The sequence below is a fragment of the Dryas octopetala genome, chromosome 2, assembly GCF_963921425.1.
Source record: "Dryas octopetala chromosome 2, drDryOcto1.1, whole genome shotgun sequence".
NCBI classification, from domain to species: domain Eukaryota; kingdom Viridiplantae; phylum Streptophyta; class Magnoliopsida; order Rosales; family Rosaceae; genus Dryas; species Dryas octopetala.
In genome coordinates, this window is record NC_141367.1 from 20,088,954 (window position 1) to 20,106,453 (window position 17,500).

A 17,500-nucleotide genomic window follows, 5' to 3' on the forward strand; every position below is an offset into this window, starting at 1 on the left:
GAAGGCCCGGAAACAATTGAACATGTGTTACTCTTATGCCCCTGGGTTAGAGGGGCATGTGTGTGTGGAGAATTTACCCTGTTATTGAAGCCATCAAGCGATCCAACGCTTCTTTCCTTTCATCCACCTGGTGCTGGATTCCCAGAAATTCCAATCACGCAGCGGACCACATTAGGCCTTGGGTCCGTAGACCTGGACCTCCGCTGAGCTCTGTTGCAGTAGTGGAAACATCTTCGATCTAGGCTCTCTGTTCTTTAGATCGAATCTGCTTCCCCTACCTATTTTTCCTTTTTGTTTCGCTCTTTCCTTTTTAGGTCGTTACTTCCTTCTTTTGTATCGACGTTAGGCCTTGGGCCCTCCTTCTCTGTTTTTCCCCTGTTTTGGGCTTTATTGAAAAGTCATATCATTCCACAACAGATTATAAACAACATGTTTCTCAAAATAGATTACCTGCTCATCTCAACAAGCTCTTCATCATCTTCTTTCAAATTTCATTTGCATATTTTTAAGAACAGGAAATCTTTGCCAAAACACTTGAGCAATACGTAGTTCAATCATAATCATTACAATCAAAACAACCAATACAATGTATGCCTAAAGAGTAATGTTATAATTAACAACCAATACAATGTACAGAAATTTTCATTTTCATGCCAAATTATTTAGTAGAAAATAGACACCGTATGCGCAAGTTCAGAGCTTCAAATGATTCAAGGCAGAGGTTCCATCAAGGCCTTTGGCATTGAAGTGGGCAGTATGGTCCCTCACAGTGGTCTCCCTATACTTTGGAGGATTGTCTTCTGATAACAACTCCTTGATGGGTCCGTAGAGTTGTATTGATGGCTGCATTCCTGTGGTTACAAAGCTCGCAACAGATACTCTTGGACCTACTCGGTTTGCCAACACCCTGTGTTCTACGCTCTTGAATCTGTCATTTGATATCAACTGCAACCCCAAAAGCATGTTATTTAATATAGAAAACTCCAAATACAAAACCAAATCGAATTAAGAATTTGAAAGTGACATTAAACTTGAAGAACGTACTTGTTACATAGTAACATAGTAATGGCAACAATACGTACATAGCAACATAATAATGGTACCATATTTTGTTACCACATAGTAACATAGTAATGGTACATATATATATACTTGCCTGTACAAGATCTCCAATGTTAACCACTAGAGCCCCAGGAACAGGGGGAACATCAATCCACTTGTTGTGATGAAGAACTTGGAGACCACCAATATGATCTTGCAGAAGGACCGTGAGGAAGGAAGAATCAGCATGCTTGCTTGTGCCTAGTGTTAGTTCTGGCTGTGGGCAGGCAGGATAGTAATGGCCTGCAACCATAAGCCCCTTGCTACAATCTATGTCATTCAAGTGACTTGGCTTTAGCCCAAGAGCCTCAGACAACAACTCGAATAATAACTTTGCCAATTTCGTCACTTGATTTGAGTACTCCAGAAGGATGTCTCTACAAGATGAAACACAGAAAAGCAATATACACTTCATTTTTACTATGATACTTATTCTTGGAAGAAAATCAAACTTCACTTCTAGGGAGGAAAGAAAATACCATTGTCATATTGGCATTAATTAGTACGTATTTGCACACCTCCATATGAGCGTAAGAAGCTTTAGGAGAGTCCCCATTTCAAACGGCCTACTATTAGAGGCTGGGGCTTGTCACTTAAGCCAAAAGACTAGCCTTTTAAGAGATGTTCACCCAAATATAAATTAAGCCCAGATCAAACTAATGCCATAAACTCATATGAGATTCTTATCCAATGTGGGATTTTTGGCCTGTCACACCTACCATTAAGCTGGTCAAAGAATTGAGTCCCCCTAAATTACTAAAATTTAATACATAATCATATCATCTAATCAACCAAGAGGTATATGCATTCTGAATCAAACTAATGCCATAAACTCATCAGCAGAGAATTCCTTGTCACATACCTGCATACTTCTGGCAAATCTTCTGGCTTAGGAGGATTAGGAGCCATGTAACACCCAAAACTATCCCTCCAATTAGCTGCTGGTGCACTATACAGATCAAAGTTGCTATTGTAGATGAGAGGTCTGAAGGGATCACGGGTATAAAGCTCTTTCTTCACTTGAGTGTCCTGCTCATGAAACCCACGCACCCCATCCTTTAACTCCTCCAAAACACCAACAGGTATTCCATGATTGGCAATCTGAAAGAATCCCCAAGTCTCTGATGCCTCTCCGACTTTTGCAACAATCTGCTTGCGCTTAGTTGGACTGTCAAGGCCTCCGAGGTCTATGACTGGAATGCAAAATTGGGTTTGATCTTCTGAAGTAGCAGAGGTGTTGCTGTTGGAATCATATGGTGGTTGATAGAAGATTTGAGGAACCTCAGTTATCCCAGCATCTACAAGACCTTTAACACCTTCCTTTGTGTCATCAAAAGCTTTTAGCTCACTTTGTCTGTTGGGAATTGGAACCTCATTTGTGTTGGTAGCTACCATATTGGTTTGTGGCAAGGTAACCTTACAGTTTCAGTGGAGATCTTAGGCTAGATATGATTAACACACAAACAGAGGAAGTATGTATTTTTGCAAAGATCATAGAGTAAGTTGACGCCAAAGGATATATTAAACAAATTTGGTGACTTTTAGCAATAGTCCTCCACTAATACAGTAATACCTCATGTTTTTTATTTTTTTTTATAAGAAGCTGTAGATTTTATTTATTAAAAGTCAGTAAGCACTGCTTCAGTGAGCCATGAAGGCATTACATCAGTCCAGAAGGACACTCCAACATGAGACTTAGCAAATTGGGCTAGCTGATGAGCCACTCTATTAGTATCCCGTCGTCGGAATTGGCATGTGGCATCCCGAAAGGATGCCATGCGCAGGCGAGCTTCCTGTATTTTAGAATACTGTATTTATAAGATAGTCCAAGCACAGTTAGTCATCACTTCAATAATTAATTCGTTGCGTAAACATATGGCCACTTTTAATAAAAAAATGAACAACCCAATTTGTAACTTTTGAATTGCATTACTCTTTGAATAGTCCAGGCCATGACAAAAAGGTCCGAAATTCCCTGGCAAGTAAAAACTGTTTAAAACCTAAATAAATTTTGATACAGTAATACCTCATGTTTTTTAGAATACTTTTTTATAAGATAATCTAATCACAGTTAGTCATCATTTCAATATTTAATTCGTTGCATTATTTGTTAAACATGTCCACTTTTATATAAAAAATGAACAATCCCTTGAATTTGTAAGTTTTGAATAGCATTACTCTTTGAATAGTCCAGGCCATGACAAAAAGGTCCGAATAATATTCCCTAGGAAGTAATAAGTTTTAAAACTTAATTTTTTGAAAGTGGGAAAAGGACAAAAATATTTTAATAATGATGATATATTGTTGTTTACAAATTATAATATTAATGGTCTCAACAAAAAGTAATATATTAATTTGGGTGCCGCTATTCGGACTCAATTTTTTTATCATAGCTCCAACACACTCTTTATACTCACATTCATTTTAAAAAAATATTAAAACTTATTAGTATACTCAACATGTTTTCCTAAACTACCTTCATTAAAACCCAACAACTAAACCTAACATAACACCTATTAATTCTACTTACTATACCAATTAACATACACGCCAAACCCCAACATCATCACACCATCTCCCAACTCCCAACCCCAACCACATCACCACTGGATCAGCCCTTGAAGCTGCCACCCCTTCACCCGCCGCCTGCAGTCGCGGTCCTTAATCCCCAACAGCCATAAAGTGCCTATCGTTTCCTCTTTTTTATGTGCTCCTCGTTGTATACCCTTTGTGTACTAGGACGTACACTTCTTTTTTGTTCATAAAGTGGTATACTTATGAAAAAATAACATTGCGTTTCTTATTTTGATGGGAAATGGAAGGAATATATTGTTACATGCTTACAACAAATTTAAATTCAACATACGTATCCCCTACTCATTTGGATTTGCTAGAGCTCTAAACCCCTATATGATTTTGAGTGCTGCTATTTGCACACCCTGTTTTTTCTTTTTGCACACCCTTTTATAAAAAAAAAAAAATCAAAACTCAAAGAAAAAGACAAACTTACCCCTCACCCAACATCAATTTTTTCTCTTCTGCACACCCCATCAACAGACAAAAAAAAAAACACACACACACCCCCTTCATCTCCCTCACCCGACCACACCCACCGGCCACCCACGCAGCACCCACCTCCTCCCTCCCCTCCACCAAGCCCAGCCCCGTCGCACCCTCCCTCCAGCCCTGACCCAGCCCACCTCCTTCCCATCCATGCACCCAGCCCGACCTCCTCCCTCCCCTCCACCAAGCCCCAGCCCGACCACCTCCTTCCCCTCCACCCAGCCCGAGTTCCTCCCTCCCCTCCACCCAGCCCCGGCCCCATCACATCCCCTCCCACCCAACCCCGTCGCACCCTCCCTCTAGCCTCGACCCACCCGACCCGGCCCACCTCCCTCTAGGTTCGGCGGATGTATGCCGAATGGTTTGTGGGTGTTCGGCGGGTGGCTACCGAATGGTTTGTAGGTGTTCGGCGGGTGGCTGTCGAATGGTTTGTGGGTGTTCGGTGGGTGGCTGCCGAAGGAAACTCAAATTTTCGGCAAACCAGTGCTGAACAAAGGAGAAAGCAGAGAGAGAAAAGGGAAGGTGGAGGGGAAGGTGGTGGGCTGGGTCGGGGCTGGAGGGAGGGTGCGACGGGGCTGGGGCTTGGTGGAGGGGAGGGAGGAAGTCGGGCTGGGTGGAGGGGAATGAGGTGGTCGGGCTGGGGCTGGGTGGAGGGGAATGAGGTGGTCGGGCTGGGGCTTGGTGGAGGGGAGGGAGGAGGTCGGGCTGGGTGCATGGATGGGAAGGAGGTGGGCTGGGTCGGGGCTGGAGGGAGGGTGCGACGGGGCTGGGCTTGGTGGAGGGGAGGGAGGAGGTGGGTGCTGCGTGGGTGGCCGGTGGGTGTGGTCGGGTGAGGGAGATGAAGGGGGTGTGTGTGTTTTTTTTTTTTTGTTGATTGGGGTGTGCAAATGAGAAAAAATTGAGTTAGGGTGTGTTGGGTGAGGGGTAAGTGTGTCTTTTTTTTTTAGTTTTGATTTTTTTTTTACAAAAGGGTGTGCAAAAAGAAAAAACAGGGTGTGCAAATAGCAGCACTCATGATTTTGTGTATTTTAATCTAGGTTTATTTACTAGTTTGCCCTCTAAAGGAAACTTCAAGTCTCACTTTACCCCCTAAGATTTATTTGTATCACATTACCCTCTGAAACTAATTCTCATGTATCACTTTGCCTAACCACTTCCTATTTTTATAAACATTGGAAATTAATTAAAAATAACTTCGGACTCTGAAAAATACACGAAAAATTTCTACAAACTCGTCTTGACTAGTTCTAATTTAATATGGGGTCAAATTACTAATTTGCCCTTCGAAAGTTTCCAGAAATTTTGGGAAGTCCAAATTTATTTCGAGAAAATTAAAACAAATTTCTCTCTATAAAAATTCTAAAATTTCGGTAAAGTCTCGGATGAATTCTCAAAAATATTTTGAAAATTACCAAAAACCTATTTTAGAGAATTCTTTTGAGACTTTACGGAAATTCTAAAATTTATTTTATAGAGAGAAATTTATTTTCCTCTAAGACCGAGAGGTCTTTTGGGTAGCAAGTGTTCACAAGAAAGGTAGTGTTATTGTTTAGAAGACCAACGATGCAAACCTCGTATTTTTTGAAGTTCGAGAGATTATCCTATGAATTTCCAAAGAATCTAGAGTGTTTTAATTTTCTGTAAACACTCGGATGGGAAATTGGTAATTTGACCCCATAGTAAATTAGTTCTAATCAAGACGAGTCCGTAGGAATTTTTCGTATATTTTTCTGAGTCTGCAGCTATTTTTAATTAATTTCTAAAGTTTGTAAAAATAGAAAGTAAGAAAAGTGATAGACGAGAATTAGTTTCAAGGAATAATGTGATACAAAATAAATTTTAAGGAGTAAAGTTAGATTAGAAGTTACTTATAGGGGTGAAATAGTAAATAAACCTTTAATCTAACATCTTCTAGGTGGGAACAGCGAAGGAAGGACCATGCCGGACATTTTGGTCAATGTATGCAATTACGGGGAGGAAGCTACTGGAATTGTCAGACAAGTGCTCCCGGTACGTCCTTAAATCGCGTTCCTATTTTTCACATTTCTATGATCACGAAATACAAAGATAATTGAAATTCTAGTTGACGATGCTCTTTAGAATGATCTTGTTACGATGTCTGTCTATCTCCAAAGTAGATACGACTAACATTACTGTTTTTAAGCACATCACCTTTACTTTAGATACTAAAAAGACGATTTGTGGTTCAGCTCTTGGGTCGGGTGGCAATGGTGAAACTGTAACGGTATTTCCTATTGAAGTAGAGGTGGTTTTACCGAGGAAAAAAATGATAAGATCAAGATCATGGGGTCACATTGCCACTGGCAAGCTGATTGGTGTGGATGGCACAGATGGAATTGTCAAGATAAGATTGTTTGCCTTGATATAGAGAATGTAAGCCTAATGAAGTTTAGGGTTTTGTTGCAAATAAGTGGTGTGTAGAGATGTTGGAGAGATGAGTGAAGATATTGTTGGGTATAATTTAAGTTAATTATTTTTAAAATTTTTAAATTAAATGTTTGTCCTCAACTACTAATTTATATTAGAATAAAATTGAAAAATTAATATGTCATTAAATTGTTGGGACTACTAATAAAAAAACTGGGTCTGAATAGCGGCACCCTATTAATTTTGGGTTAACTGTTCAAGTAATATTTAAAGAAATTTTGGGTTAAAATTGGCTCACTATGTCCCCCTAACTAGGAGTATCTTTTTTATTTATTAATGAAATTTCCTAATACCGTTGAGGTTTTTTTTAGTTTAGCCCCCCCGAGTTCTAAATTCTGACTCTGTTCCTCAAAGAGGTAGTCTGCATAAAGCTTTTTAGTTCAAAACATGAGGTTTAACAACCTAAATCATGATTATTTGAAAGTAGGTCCCTTTCTGCCTTTATAACATCCTTAGGGGTGAAATGAAACTTTTCTAGCCATAGATTATATCATTATAAGCCAAAAAGCTTTTAAAACAAGACTTTTTAGTTTTGTACCAATCAAGGGTTTAAATTTCAAAATTTTCGACGAAATTTTGCCGAAAATTTCGATTTTAAGGGGTTTCGAAATTTTAACACGTATTCGACAATATTTCGGAATATTTCGCCGAAATATTCGAAATTTCGCCGAAATTTTAGGCGAAATTTCGAATACCCTTAAAAGCAAAATTTTCTGAATTTGAGAGAAATTTCGCTTAAATTTCATGGAAATTTAGCGAAATTTCCACGAAATTTCCCAGGACCCCAGCTAACCCGTAACCCCTAAACCTCATATTCTCACCTGCACAGTCGGCCAGTCGCACACCCTTCTCGATCTGCAGCGCCGCCAGCTCGCCTCTCTCCTCCGTCTTCTCGAACTGGACTGAAGGTTGAACGAAGTCATCGATCTCTCTCTTCTCTCTCTATCTTCTCTGTTTGTGTTCTCGGACTGCTCTGTCTCCGGCCACCTCCGGCCTGGCCACCTCGAAGCCACGCGCCGAGTCTCCGACCTCTCTCTCTCTCTCTTAAGTCTTAACCCCGAAGGCCCGAAATTAGTTTGGAGTTTTGGACTTTGGGTTGATTTGTAACTGTAAGTAATGGATTTAAAATTAGTCACTTACAAATTTACAATTTACAAACTTACAAATTTACAATATATTATCAATTTATCATTACCTATTAATATTTAAGGATCAGAATTAATTGTATGATTTTGGGTTGATTTATATAAGATAAATTATATTGATATTGGGTTGATTTATATAGATTTAGAATTAATTGTATGATTTTGGGTTGATTTTGTTTTGTATGATTTTGGGTTAATTTTGAATCTTTAATCGTATAATTTTGGAATTGATTGTATAATTTTAGGTTGATTTTGATTTGTATGATTTGTGTAATTTGTATGATATATAAATATTGATATGGAAGTTAAAAGTGGTGATATGATATGGAATTGGAATTGGTATGATTTGTTAATAATTAATATGAAATTTGTATGATTTGTTAATAGTATGAATCTAATATGTATCATGTATGGAATTGCCAAATTGGTAATTTAGAATTAGTGAAATTAATATGGAGTTGGTAATATATTAATAATTAATATGAAATTGGTAATATGGAAATGAAATTGGTGATATGATATGAAATTACAAATTAGTAATATGGAATTGCCAATTGGTAATATCAATATGATATGAAATTACTAATTAGTAATAAGTTAATAACTAATATGATATTAATTTCTTAGTGATATACTGATATGATATTAATATAGAATTTAACTCTCTTGTTAATTGTTATTGTTCTTGTGTTACTGTGTATGTCTTTTTGTTATTAGGAATTTAGAATTCAATGGCCAGTGGAGGGAGATCACGTGATCCAGCTTGGGATCATGCCGATCCACTACCGAGTGGCAGACAAGGTTCAATATGCAAATATAGTGGCCTTGTAATGAAGGGTGCTGGAGTGACACGCTTGAAATACCACCTTAGTGGTATGGATCCTGGACACAATGTGCAGCGATGCAATAGTGTCCCACCAGAAGTGAAACAATTCATCATTGCAGGGATGCAACACAAACAACACCAAAAAAGCAAAAAAATACAAAGGATGGAAGAGCTCAGAAAAGAGCTTCGAGGACAAGGTCAGATTGAGCTGAGTGATGATGATGAGGATCATAATGATGATATGGGGCCTCAAGAGCGAAGAGAATTTCGAGCTGCACTTCGAGCCTCTAGACTAGCAGAATGGGAGAGGGAACACTTACATAAAGTCCCAAACAGGGGACAAGGTTCTAGGTCTAGTAGTGGTGCACAGATGCGAAGAGGATCAAGCATGAGGGAATCATAACCAACACCTCCAGTAGCACTAAGCTTGTACAAGGCAGCTCAAGCACGCCAAAAGAGTGTTAAAAATCTCTTTTCCGGAGGGTCAATCAAAGATGGGATGCAACGCTTGATCAGCAAGTTCTTCATATATGAAAATGTTCCTCCTTCAAAAGCAGCATCTCATCATTTCAAAAATTTGGTGATAGGATGTCAACATGCAGGAGTAGGAGTGGAACCTCCAACACCCTATCAGATAAGCACCCGATTTTTGGACCAGGAGTTTCAAGAAATGCAAGAGCATGTAAACAAATTGAAGGCCGATTGGGCAACTTATGGTTGCACAATCATGTGCGATGGTTGGACAGGTCCAACCAAACTGTCTATCATAAACTCCATGACCTACTCAAGAGGGAAGTCGGTATTCCTTAAGTCTGTTGATTCTTCAGATTGCATAAAGGATCATAAATATATTTATGGGCTACTGAAGGATGTAATCACGGAGGTTGGAGAGGAGAATGTTGTTCAAGTTGTGACCGACAATGGTTCCGCATTTGTCAAAGCAGGTAAGAAGTTAATGAACAAATACAATGTGTACTGGACGTCGTGTGCAGCACATTGCATTGATCTAATGTTTGAAGAGATGGGGAAGAAAAAGCAGGTTGCTAATGTGATTAAAAAAGCCAGAATGATCACAAATTATATTTACAACCATAACTGGTAGTTGGCAAAGATGCGAGAGATCACGAAGGGAGATATTGTTCGTCCTGATGCCACCCGATTTGCTACAAACTATATTGCATTAGATAGTTTGTATGGTAAGATGATGGGGCTGAATCAATTGTTCACCAGTGATGATTGGGGTCGTAGCAATTTCCGGCGTTCAGATGCAGGCATCACGGTTGAAAATATAGTTCTTGATCACTCTTTTTGGCAACATGTGCATAAGGTGTGCGGTTTGTTTGAACCTCTCTACGTAGTTTTACGTATTGTCGACACAGAAGTGTATCCTACAATAGGATCAATTTATGAGTTGATGCGTGTTGTGAAGGAAGAGCTAGAAAAAAAAAACAGGGTGCACGGTAGGTAATAAAAATCATCAACGATCGATGGTTTAAAACGTTACAACACGATTTGCACGCAGCAGGTAACCTAATAATTTATGGTTCCGCATTTTTTTTAATTGATTTAGCTTTCAATTAATGAACTAAATTACTAATTATGTATTTCTATATTTACTTGATGCATGATTGCAGCCTATTATTTGAATCCTCGCTATCAATATAGACCTAGCGTTGGAGATGATGGTGAACTTATTCAGGCTGTGCACAACGTATTCTCCAAATTGGATCCCTATTCACCAGAAGTTGGCCAATTTGAAAATGAGGTAAAAATAATTTGCCATAAGGCCCATAAGAATCCTTACGAAAAATATTAATACTTTATAGAATTTGATTGTCTTAAATTATTTATTTGATTGATATTGTATAATTTGTATTGTATTTGTATCTAGTTAACATATTTTAAAGATGCCCGGAAAATGTTCGGAGAGCGATCTGCAAAGGCCGCTAGATCACGAATGTCTCCTAGTGAGTAGACATCGTACTTGTATTAGTTAGATTAACTTAATTATTTATTTTTATAGTTACAGTTACACAAACAAATTTTTCATTTCAGGTGAATGGTGGATCATGTATGGGAGTGATGCGCCTACTGTGAGGAAGTTAGCCATCAAAGTTTTATCACAAACGGCGTCATCATCAACTTGTGAAAGAAACTGGAGCACTTTCGCACTCATACACACCAAACAACGAAACAAGCTCTCATATAGTAGGTTAGAAAAGATGGTGTATTGCTATTATAATATGAGACTTGCACTTCGAGACAAGAAAGCAGAGGAGGATCGCGTCGATGAATATGATCCGCTGGATATATACGATGCTGCTATAGGGGATGATGATGTGGAGGAAAACCAACTTTATCAGTGGATTAGGCCCCTCCATTTAGATGATGATGCAGGCAATCCAGACCCTGATATTGCAGCTCAAGCACGTCAGGAAGGTATCAATGTGGACAGAGTTCTAAATGAGGAGGTGAGCCCCACTGCAAGTTTCAATGAACTTATGCAACCAAGGTCGACACATTGTACTGAGCCAGTTCCCACTAATCCTTCTCGATCAGGCAACTCTAGCACAAGATCGGACACTCCTACCAATAGTGGAGGTAGAGGTAGTGGTGGTGGTGGTGGTGGAAATAAAGATGTCACTGGACATTCTCAAGAGTATATGAGCCCATTTTCTGTCGAAGCAAACTACACACATGCAACACAAGATGAGGATCATTGGAGTTGGCGTGCCGGACCAGGAATTGGTGCCACAGGAAAAGACTATAGTCGCAGACAAAGAGGTCATGAGAGTTTGGCACAAGAAGAAGAAGATTCATTATCCACCACTTTTGGCTCTATGGGGGTAGAAAGTGACAATTACAATTATGGGCAAAACCCTCCAATATTCTACCCACCACATCTACCTTACTTGGTTGAGTCTGATAGTAACTCATTGGCACAACAAGAGACAAACTCTTCAAATAAGTATGCTTATGGGCAAAGTCAACCACAACAGGTTCCTGATCCATATGGTTGGCATGTTGGCAATTACATGCAAAATTATGCTGGAGAAGTATCTTGGGATGATTATTTTTCGCATTACACCTACTCTGGACATGATGATACTGAAGACAGCGGAAATTTTGAACCTCCTAGAAACTCTATGTGGTATTGATTACTTTTGTAATTCATGTGAAAATATTATAGTAAAATTAAAATTGAGGTGTTATTGAAGTAATTATTAATTATTGAAGCATTTTTTTAACAGTATTTGTCTCCAGCGTGCATTATATTCATCACATATCACATTAAACCTACCATATAATTTGGTTTTTTCAATGTTTTTTATCAATGTAGTAGATAATATGTTAAATAAATATATGGTAAAGTTTCATTCAAAATTTCCGTATTTTGATAGTAATTTCCGTCGTTTCCATCGAATTTTTGTCGAAATTTAAAAATCTTCGAAATTTCCATCGAAATTTCCATCGAAATTTCCTCGAAACCCGAAATTTTATTCCTTGGTACCAATTTAGTTTCTAAAAAAGGTAAAAAGCAGTGTTTGCTCTGCCATTTTTATAAAATTGTACAAAAAACATTTGAACAAGATTTTTCACAGAAGGTTATTAAACATGTTAACACACATGTATAAAAAATTTCAGAGCAAATGAAATTGTGCAAATAGGGTTTTTGAAGAGTAGAATCTCACACCAAAAAACTGATTTTGGCTAAACACTATTCATATGGTCAAAAATGCTATCTTTGTATATACTGCTCCAAATCGAGTGAAATCAATTGGAAAAGTTTTGAAATCATGCCTATGAACTACTGTAACAATTTCAGATTCAAATTCCAAACATAAAGAAATTCGTGCACAAAAACCTAACACTTGAGAGTAAAATAAGTGCATAACAAATAGACAATTATAGAGTAAAATAAATGCACAACAAATAGACAATGTATAGAGTAAAATAACTTTTCATTAAACTTGTGGATTAAAACCACACTTTGAGTTTCAAAATATAGGAATTAGAACTAAACTAGTTAATTGATTTAGTAGCACTCTTAAACCAAAATCATTAAAATTTAAGGTGCTACACGGTTACACCAACTCAACAATTAACAAGCCAAACTAAACCCAGCCCAAGTTTTAATTTGGGCTTAGGATGAGAAACTGGGCACAAAGGTCGAACTAGATTTTGATTGAGACCATCGGCTGATAATTTCAAAGCACATGCCTCCAAATTGGCTGGTAAGTAGTAACTCAGCCCAATTTGGTCGAGTTCTTTTCGTCTTTACCTCTTACTATTTTGACTGATTCAATTTTTCATATATGAAAGTATAAATTTGTGAATTTTTATATTTGTTTGTGTGCAGGCAATGTATAGAATCATCACCAATAATCATTTGATCTAGTGGATAGTATGCTACTTATTGATCCATAAAAATCCCTATGAGGTTTTTTAGTCCAATGTGGGATTTTTGTCCATCACACTTAAGTTTGTCAAAGTATCGAGTCCCCCTAATTACCACAGAGCTAATTACAGACACCATCATAAACTATATCATGTTTGACATTTTGCCCCTGAGCGATCCCAAATATAAACCAATTGGTCCAATTCTAAGAGATGTTGTCTATCCACCCATATATAAACCCCAAAGCAAACCCATTCTTATTCTGTGTGAAATTCTTGTTTTTGACTTTCTACTTATCCCCACCCAAACATGCAACACCCTAGTCGCAGCCATATACGTCATACTCTAATACCATTTGACAAGGGCTAAGTTTTGATGCTCAACTCAAAATATATATACTAGTCTGTTAGGTGATGCTGCCTACCTATCTATATATATCACAGATGAGATTTTTATTTGATGTGGGATTTTTGTCCATCACACCTACCATTAAGCTTGACAAAACTCTATTGCTACTTAAACTTAAAGTAAGAAAGTAATCCTAGTTTTTATTACTGCTAAATTTAGTGATTTCAAAGTAATAAAAACGTTTTTTTGTAGCGTTTGGTAGAAATATATAAAAGTTTTTTTAAGTGGTTTTTTGTCAAGAAACACTTCTAAGTGATTTGCATGAAACACTTGTCAAAAATTTGTATGTATTTCTAAGCAGAAGTGCTTTCAACAAACTATGCATAAACACTTTCTAAGAAGCAGTGCCAAAGAGATTTTACTTTAGAGTGTGAAAAACAGAATATACCATCAAATGGAAAAGGTGCAGAGCACCATTCAGCCCCAAATATCTCTCTCTTGTTCTTCTCTTGTTTTTTTTTTTTTTTTTTCTCCCTTTTCGGTTCTCTCAAATAGATTACCTTCTCCTCCCAACATGCTCTGCATCATCTTCTTTAAAATTTCATTTGCATATTTTTAAGGACAAGAAATCTTTGCCAAAAACACTCATTGAGGAAATATAAAGATTAAATTTGCAACAAAAAGATTTTTCTCTAACCACAGCAAGGAGAGATTATGAAGCTTTTAAAAAAACACTTGAACTCTTTGTAACTTGAAAAGTCATACCATTCCACAACAGATTATAAACAATATGTTTCTCAAAATAGATTTACCTTCTCATCTCAACAAGCTCCTCATCATCTTCTTTAAAATTTTATTTTTCAAATTTTTTAAGAACAGGAAATTTTTGCCAAAGCACTTGAGCAATACGTAGTTCAATCATAATTATTACAATCAAAACAACCAATACAATGTATGCCTTTTTTTTTTTTTTTTGATAAGAAGCTGTAGATTTTATTGATTAAGAGTCAGTAAGCACTGCTTCAGTGAGCCATGAAGGCATTACAATGTATGCCTAAAGAGTAATGTTTATCAACAACCAATACAATATACAGAAATTTTCATGCCAAGTTATTTAGTAGATAATAGACACCGTATGCGCATTGTTCCACTATTCCATGTTCAGAGCTTAAAATGATTTAAGGCAGAGGTTCCACCAAGGCCTATTGTATTGAAGTGGGCAGTATAGTCCCTCACAGTGGTCTCCCTATACTTTGGAGGATTGTCTTCAGATAACAACACCTTAATGGATCCGTAGAGTTGTGTCAATGGCAGCATTCCTGTGGCAAAAAAGCTCGCAACAGATACTCTTGGACCTACTTGGTTTGCCAGCACCCTGTGTTCTACGCTCTTGAATCTGTCATTTGATATCAACTGCAACCCCAAAAGCATGTTATTTAATATAGAAAACTCAAAATACAAAACCAAATCGAATTAAGAATTTGAAAGTGACATTAAATTTGAAGAACTTGTTACATAGTAACATAATGGTAACAATACGTACATAGCAACATAATAATGGTACCATATTTCGTTACTCTGTAGTAACATAGTAATGGTACATAATATATATATATATATATTTACTTGCCTGTAGAAGATCTCCAATGTTAACCACTAGAGCCCCAGGCAAAGGTGGGACATCAATCCACTTGTTGTGATGAAGAACTTGGAGACCACCAATATGATCTTGCAGAAGGACCGTGAGGAAGTCCTTATCAGCATGCTTGCTTGTGCCTAGTGTTAGTTCTGGCTGTGGGCAGGCAGGATAGTAATGGCCTGCAACCATATATAAGCCCCTTGCTACAATCTATGTCATTCAAGTGACTTGGCCTTAGCCCAAGAGCCTCAGACAACAACTCGAACAATAACTTCCCCAATTTCATCACTTGATTTGAGTACTCCACAAGGATGTCTCTACAAGATGAAACAGAGAAAAGCAATATACACTTCATTTTAACTATGATACTTATTCTAGGGAGGAAAGCAATATACACTTCATTTATCTTCTTCCTGTTAATTAGTTCATCTCTTTAGATTTCGGGTTACATGTAGCTTTAGTCTTATGCTTTAGAATGTTACACCTATGTTGATGTATTAATTAACTTGTTCTCTTCATGAAATATCAAGTTGTCCAATATAAAGGCAACTGCTTTTCTTTCTAACATCATGCCATTTTTTTCAAATAATAATAATAAAAATACAAGCCAAACTTTTTTATTTTGAGAATATTTTGCATAATAAAAGCGCTCATTTCTTAACTTCCCTTCATTCATATAACACAATCTTTAATTTTGAAAAAATATAATGTCGATCTATACATTTTTTATAAGAAATGAAAGGCCCATTTATGTATTTTTGCACAGGTCCCAATATTCTCAGGGCTTAGCTAGGGATCATACCATCTATGTTCATCAAGAGGGATATGCATTCTAAATCAAACTAATGCCATAAATCATCAGCAGAGAATTCCTTGTCACATACCTGCATACTTCTGGCAAATCTTCTGGCTTAGGAGGATTAGGAGCCAGGTAACACAAAAAAGTATCCCTCCAATTAGTTGCTGATGCAGTATACAGATCAAAGTTGCAATTGTAGATGAGAGGTCTGAAGTGATCACGAGTATAAAACTCTTTCTTCACTTGAGTGTCCTGCTCATAAAACCGACGCACCCCATCCTTTATCTCCTCCAAAACACCAACAGGTATTCCATGATTGGCAATCTGAAAGAATCCCCAAGTCTCTGATGCCTCTCCGACTTTTGCAACAATCTCCTTGCGCTTAGTTGGACTGTCAAGGCCTCCGAGGTCTATGACCGGAATGCTAAACTGGGTTTGATCTTCTGAAGTAGCAGAGGTGTTGTTGATGGAGTCATATGGTGGTTGATAGAAGATTTGAGGAACCTCTGTTATCCCAGCATCTACAAGACCTTTAACACCTTCCTTTGTGTCATCAAAAGCTTTTAGCTCACTTTGTCTGTTGGGAATTGGAACCCCATTTGTGTTGGTAGCTACCATATTGGTTTGTGGCAAGGTAACCTTACAGTTTCAGTAGATATCTTAGGCTAGCGATGATTCACAGAAACAGAGTAAGTATGTATTTTTGGAAAGATCATATATCTTGGTGGCCGCCTAGGAGAATCTTTGACCTTTTTAATAATCCTAATCAATATTTAATTCGTTGCATTTGGTAAACATATGGCCACTTTTATATTAAAAAATGAACAACCCCTTCAATTTGTAAGTTCCGAATACTGAATAGCATTACTCTTTAAAGTTTGCATGGCTAATTGAGAGACACGTTAGTAGCTAATGTATGTGACTGTGATGTTATTGTTTTGTTATTTGGACAAAACTCTACTGCTCTCTAAAGTACTGCTTTTTAAGAAGTACTTTTACTTAGTAGTGCTTTTATTGAAAACGTTTTTGTTTAAAAGCACATGCAAATTTTTATGAAAATTCTTAGTGTTTATCAAGAAACCTCATAAGTGCTTATCAAGAACCCACTTAATAGTATTTTTATAACTTCAAAATACTTTTATTTATTTATGCCAAATACTATCAAAAACACTTGTACGAATAGACACCATATGCGCATTGTTCCTGTTCAAGTTAATGTCTAAACACAAAGGCAAAAGTTCTGAAAAATGTGGCTCAAGCCAGCTTCTCCAGAAAACTGGAAGTTAAGAGGACAATCAATCCTCAAGACACTGACAATCGATCGTCAAGTCAACTTTGACAGAAAATATCTTTTATTGTTTTGCTTTATGATGAGTCTTATATCTTTGAATGGTAAGATCATCAAGCACACAAATAGATGGCTGAGATTATTACCTTAGATATTTTGTATTAAAACACTTTATGCTTCCGTAGTTGTTAAGAAATCTAAGTAGGAAGGTCTGATACGCAAGCTCATGTAATTGGCTGAGATAAACCTCCTCAAGATATTTATGTTGTCAAGTATTTTATACAACTTGATATAAATATCACTTGGATGATATTGTATCAGATAGACATAGAGACACAGTATGAGCTGTAGATAACAATGGATCATAAACTAGTGATTAGATACTGAATTACAGGTCATAAATTTCAACTTGGTATCAGTTAGCAATTCCAACAAGTTATCAGA

The 17,500-nt window shown here is 37.3% G+C and overlaps 2 protein-coding genes and 1 pseudogene across 3 annotated transcripts; 1 reads left to right on the forward strand and 2 right to left on the reverse strand.

The window, feature by feature from the left end:
• Window positions 1-453: 453 nt before the first annotated feature.
• Window positions 454-2,552, reverse strand: LOC147293891 (1-aminocyclopropane-1-carboxylate oxidase homolog 1-like). The gene is made up of 3 exons (XM_086234074.1): window positions 1,964-2,552; window positions 1,157-1,478; window positions 454-945 (listed from the first exon to the last, which is right to left on the reverse strand). The coding sequence occupies exons 1-3, from the start codon at window positions 2,494-2,496 to the stop codon at window positions 694-696; spliced, it is 1,107 nt and encodes a 368-aa protein (XP_086090200.1). The 5' UTR covers window positions 2,497-2,552; the 3' UTR covers window positions 454-693.
• Window positions 2,553-9,358: 6,806 nt separating this feature from the next.
• LOC147293892 (uncharacterized) lies at window positions 9,359-11,741 on the forward strand. Its single transcript, XM_086231142.1, has 5 exons — window positions 9,359-9,622; window positions 9,686-9,917; window positions 10,218-10,348; window positions 10,475-10,550; window positions 10,639-11,741. The coding sequence occupies exons 1-5, from the start codon at window positions 9,359-9,361 to the stop codon at window positions 11,739-11,741; spliced, it is 1,806 nt and encodes a 601-aa protein (XP_086087268.1).
• A 2,623-nt stretch (window positions 11,742-14,364) lies between these two features.
• LOC147293893 (1-aminocyclopropane-1-carboxylate oxidase homolog 1-like) lies at window positions 14,365-16,545 on the reverse strand (annotated as a pseudogene). The gene is made up of 3 exons (XR_015120177.1): window positions 15,854-16,545; window positions 14,961-15,286; window positions 14,365-14,743 (listed from the first exon to the last, which is right to left on the reverse strand). The product of XR_015120177.1 is annotated as a 1-aminocyclopropane-1-carboxylate oxidase homolog 1-like (transcript).
• Window positions 16,546-17,500: the final 955 nt, after the last annotated feature.

Bases quoted from the DNA above. Each gene is read 5' to 3' on its own strand.
- LOC147293891 (XM_086234074.1), bottom strand. From the start codon at position 2,496: ATGGTAGCTACCAACACAAATGAGGTTCCAATTCCCAACAGACAAAGT. The intron at 1,479-1,963 runs GTATGTGACAAG...TTCATCTTGTAG, and splicing joins GATTTGCCAGAAGTATGCAG to AGACATCCTTCTGGAGTACT. The intron at 946-1,156 runs GCAAGTATATAT...TTGGGGTTGCAG, and splicing joins ACATTGGAGATCTTGTACAG to TTGATATCAAATGACAGATT.
- LOC147293892 (XM_086231142.1), top strand. From the start codon at position 9,359: ATGACCTACTCAAGAGGGAAGTCGGTATTCCTTAAGTCTGTTGATTCT. The intron at 9,623-9,685 runs GTTGCTAATGTG...CATAACTGGTAG, and splicing joins AGATGGGGAAGAAAAAGCAG to TTGGCAAAGATGCGAGAGAT. The intron at 10,349-10,474 runs GTAAAAATAATT...ATTTGTATCTAG, and splicing joins TTGGCCAATTTGAAAATGAG to TTAACATATTTTAAAGATGC.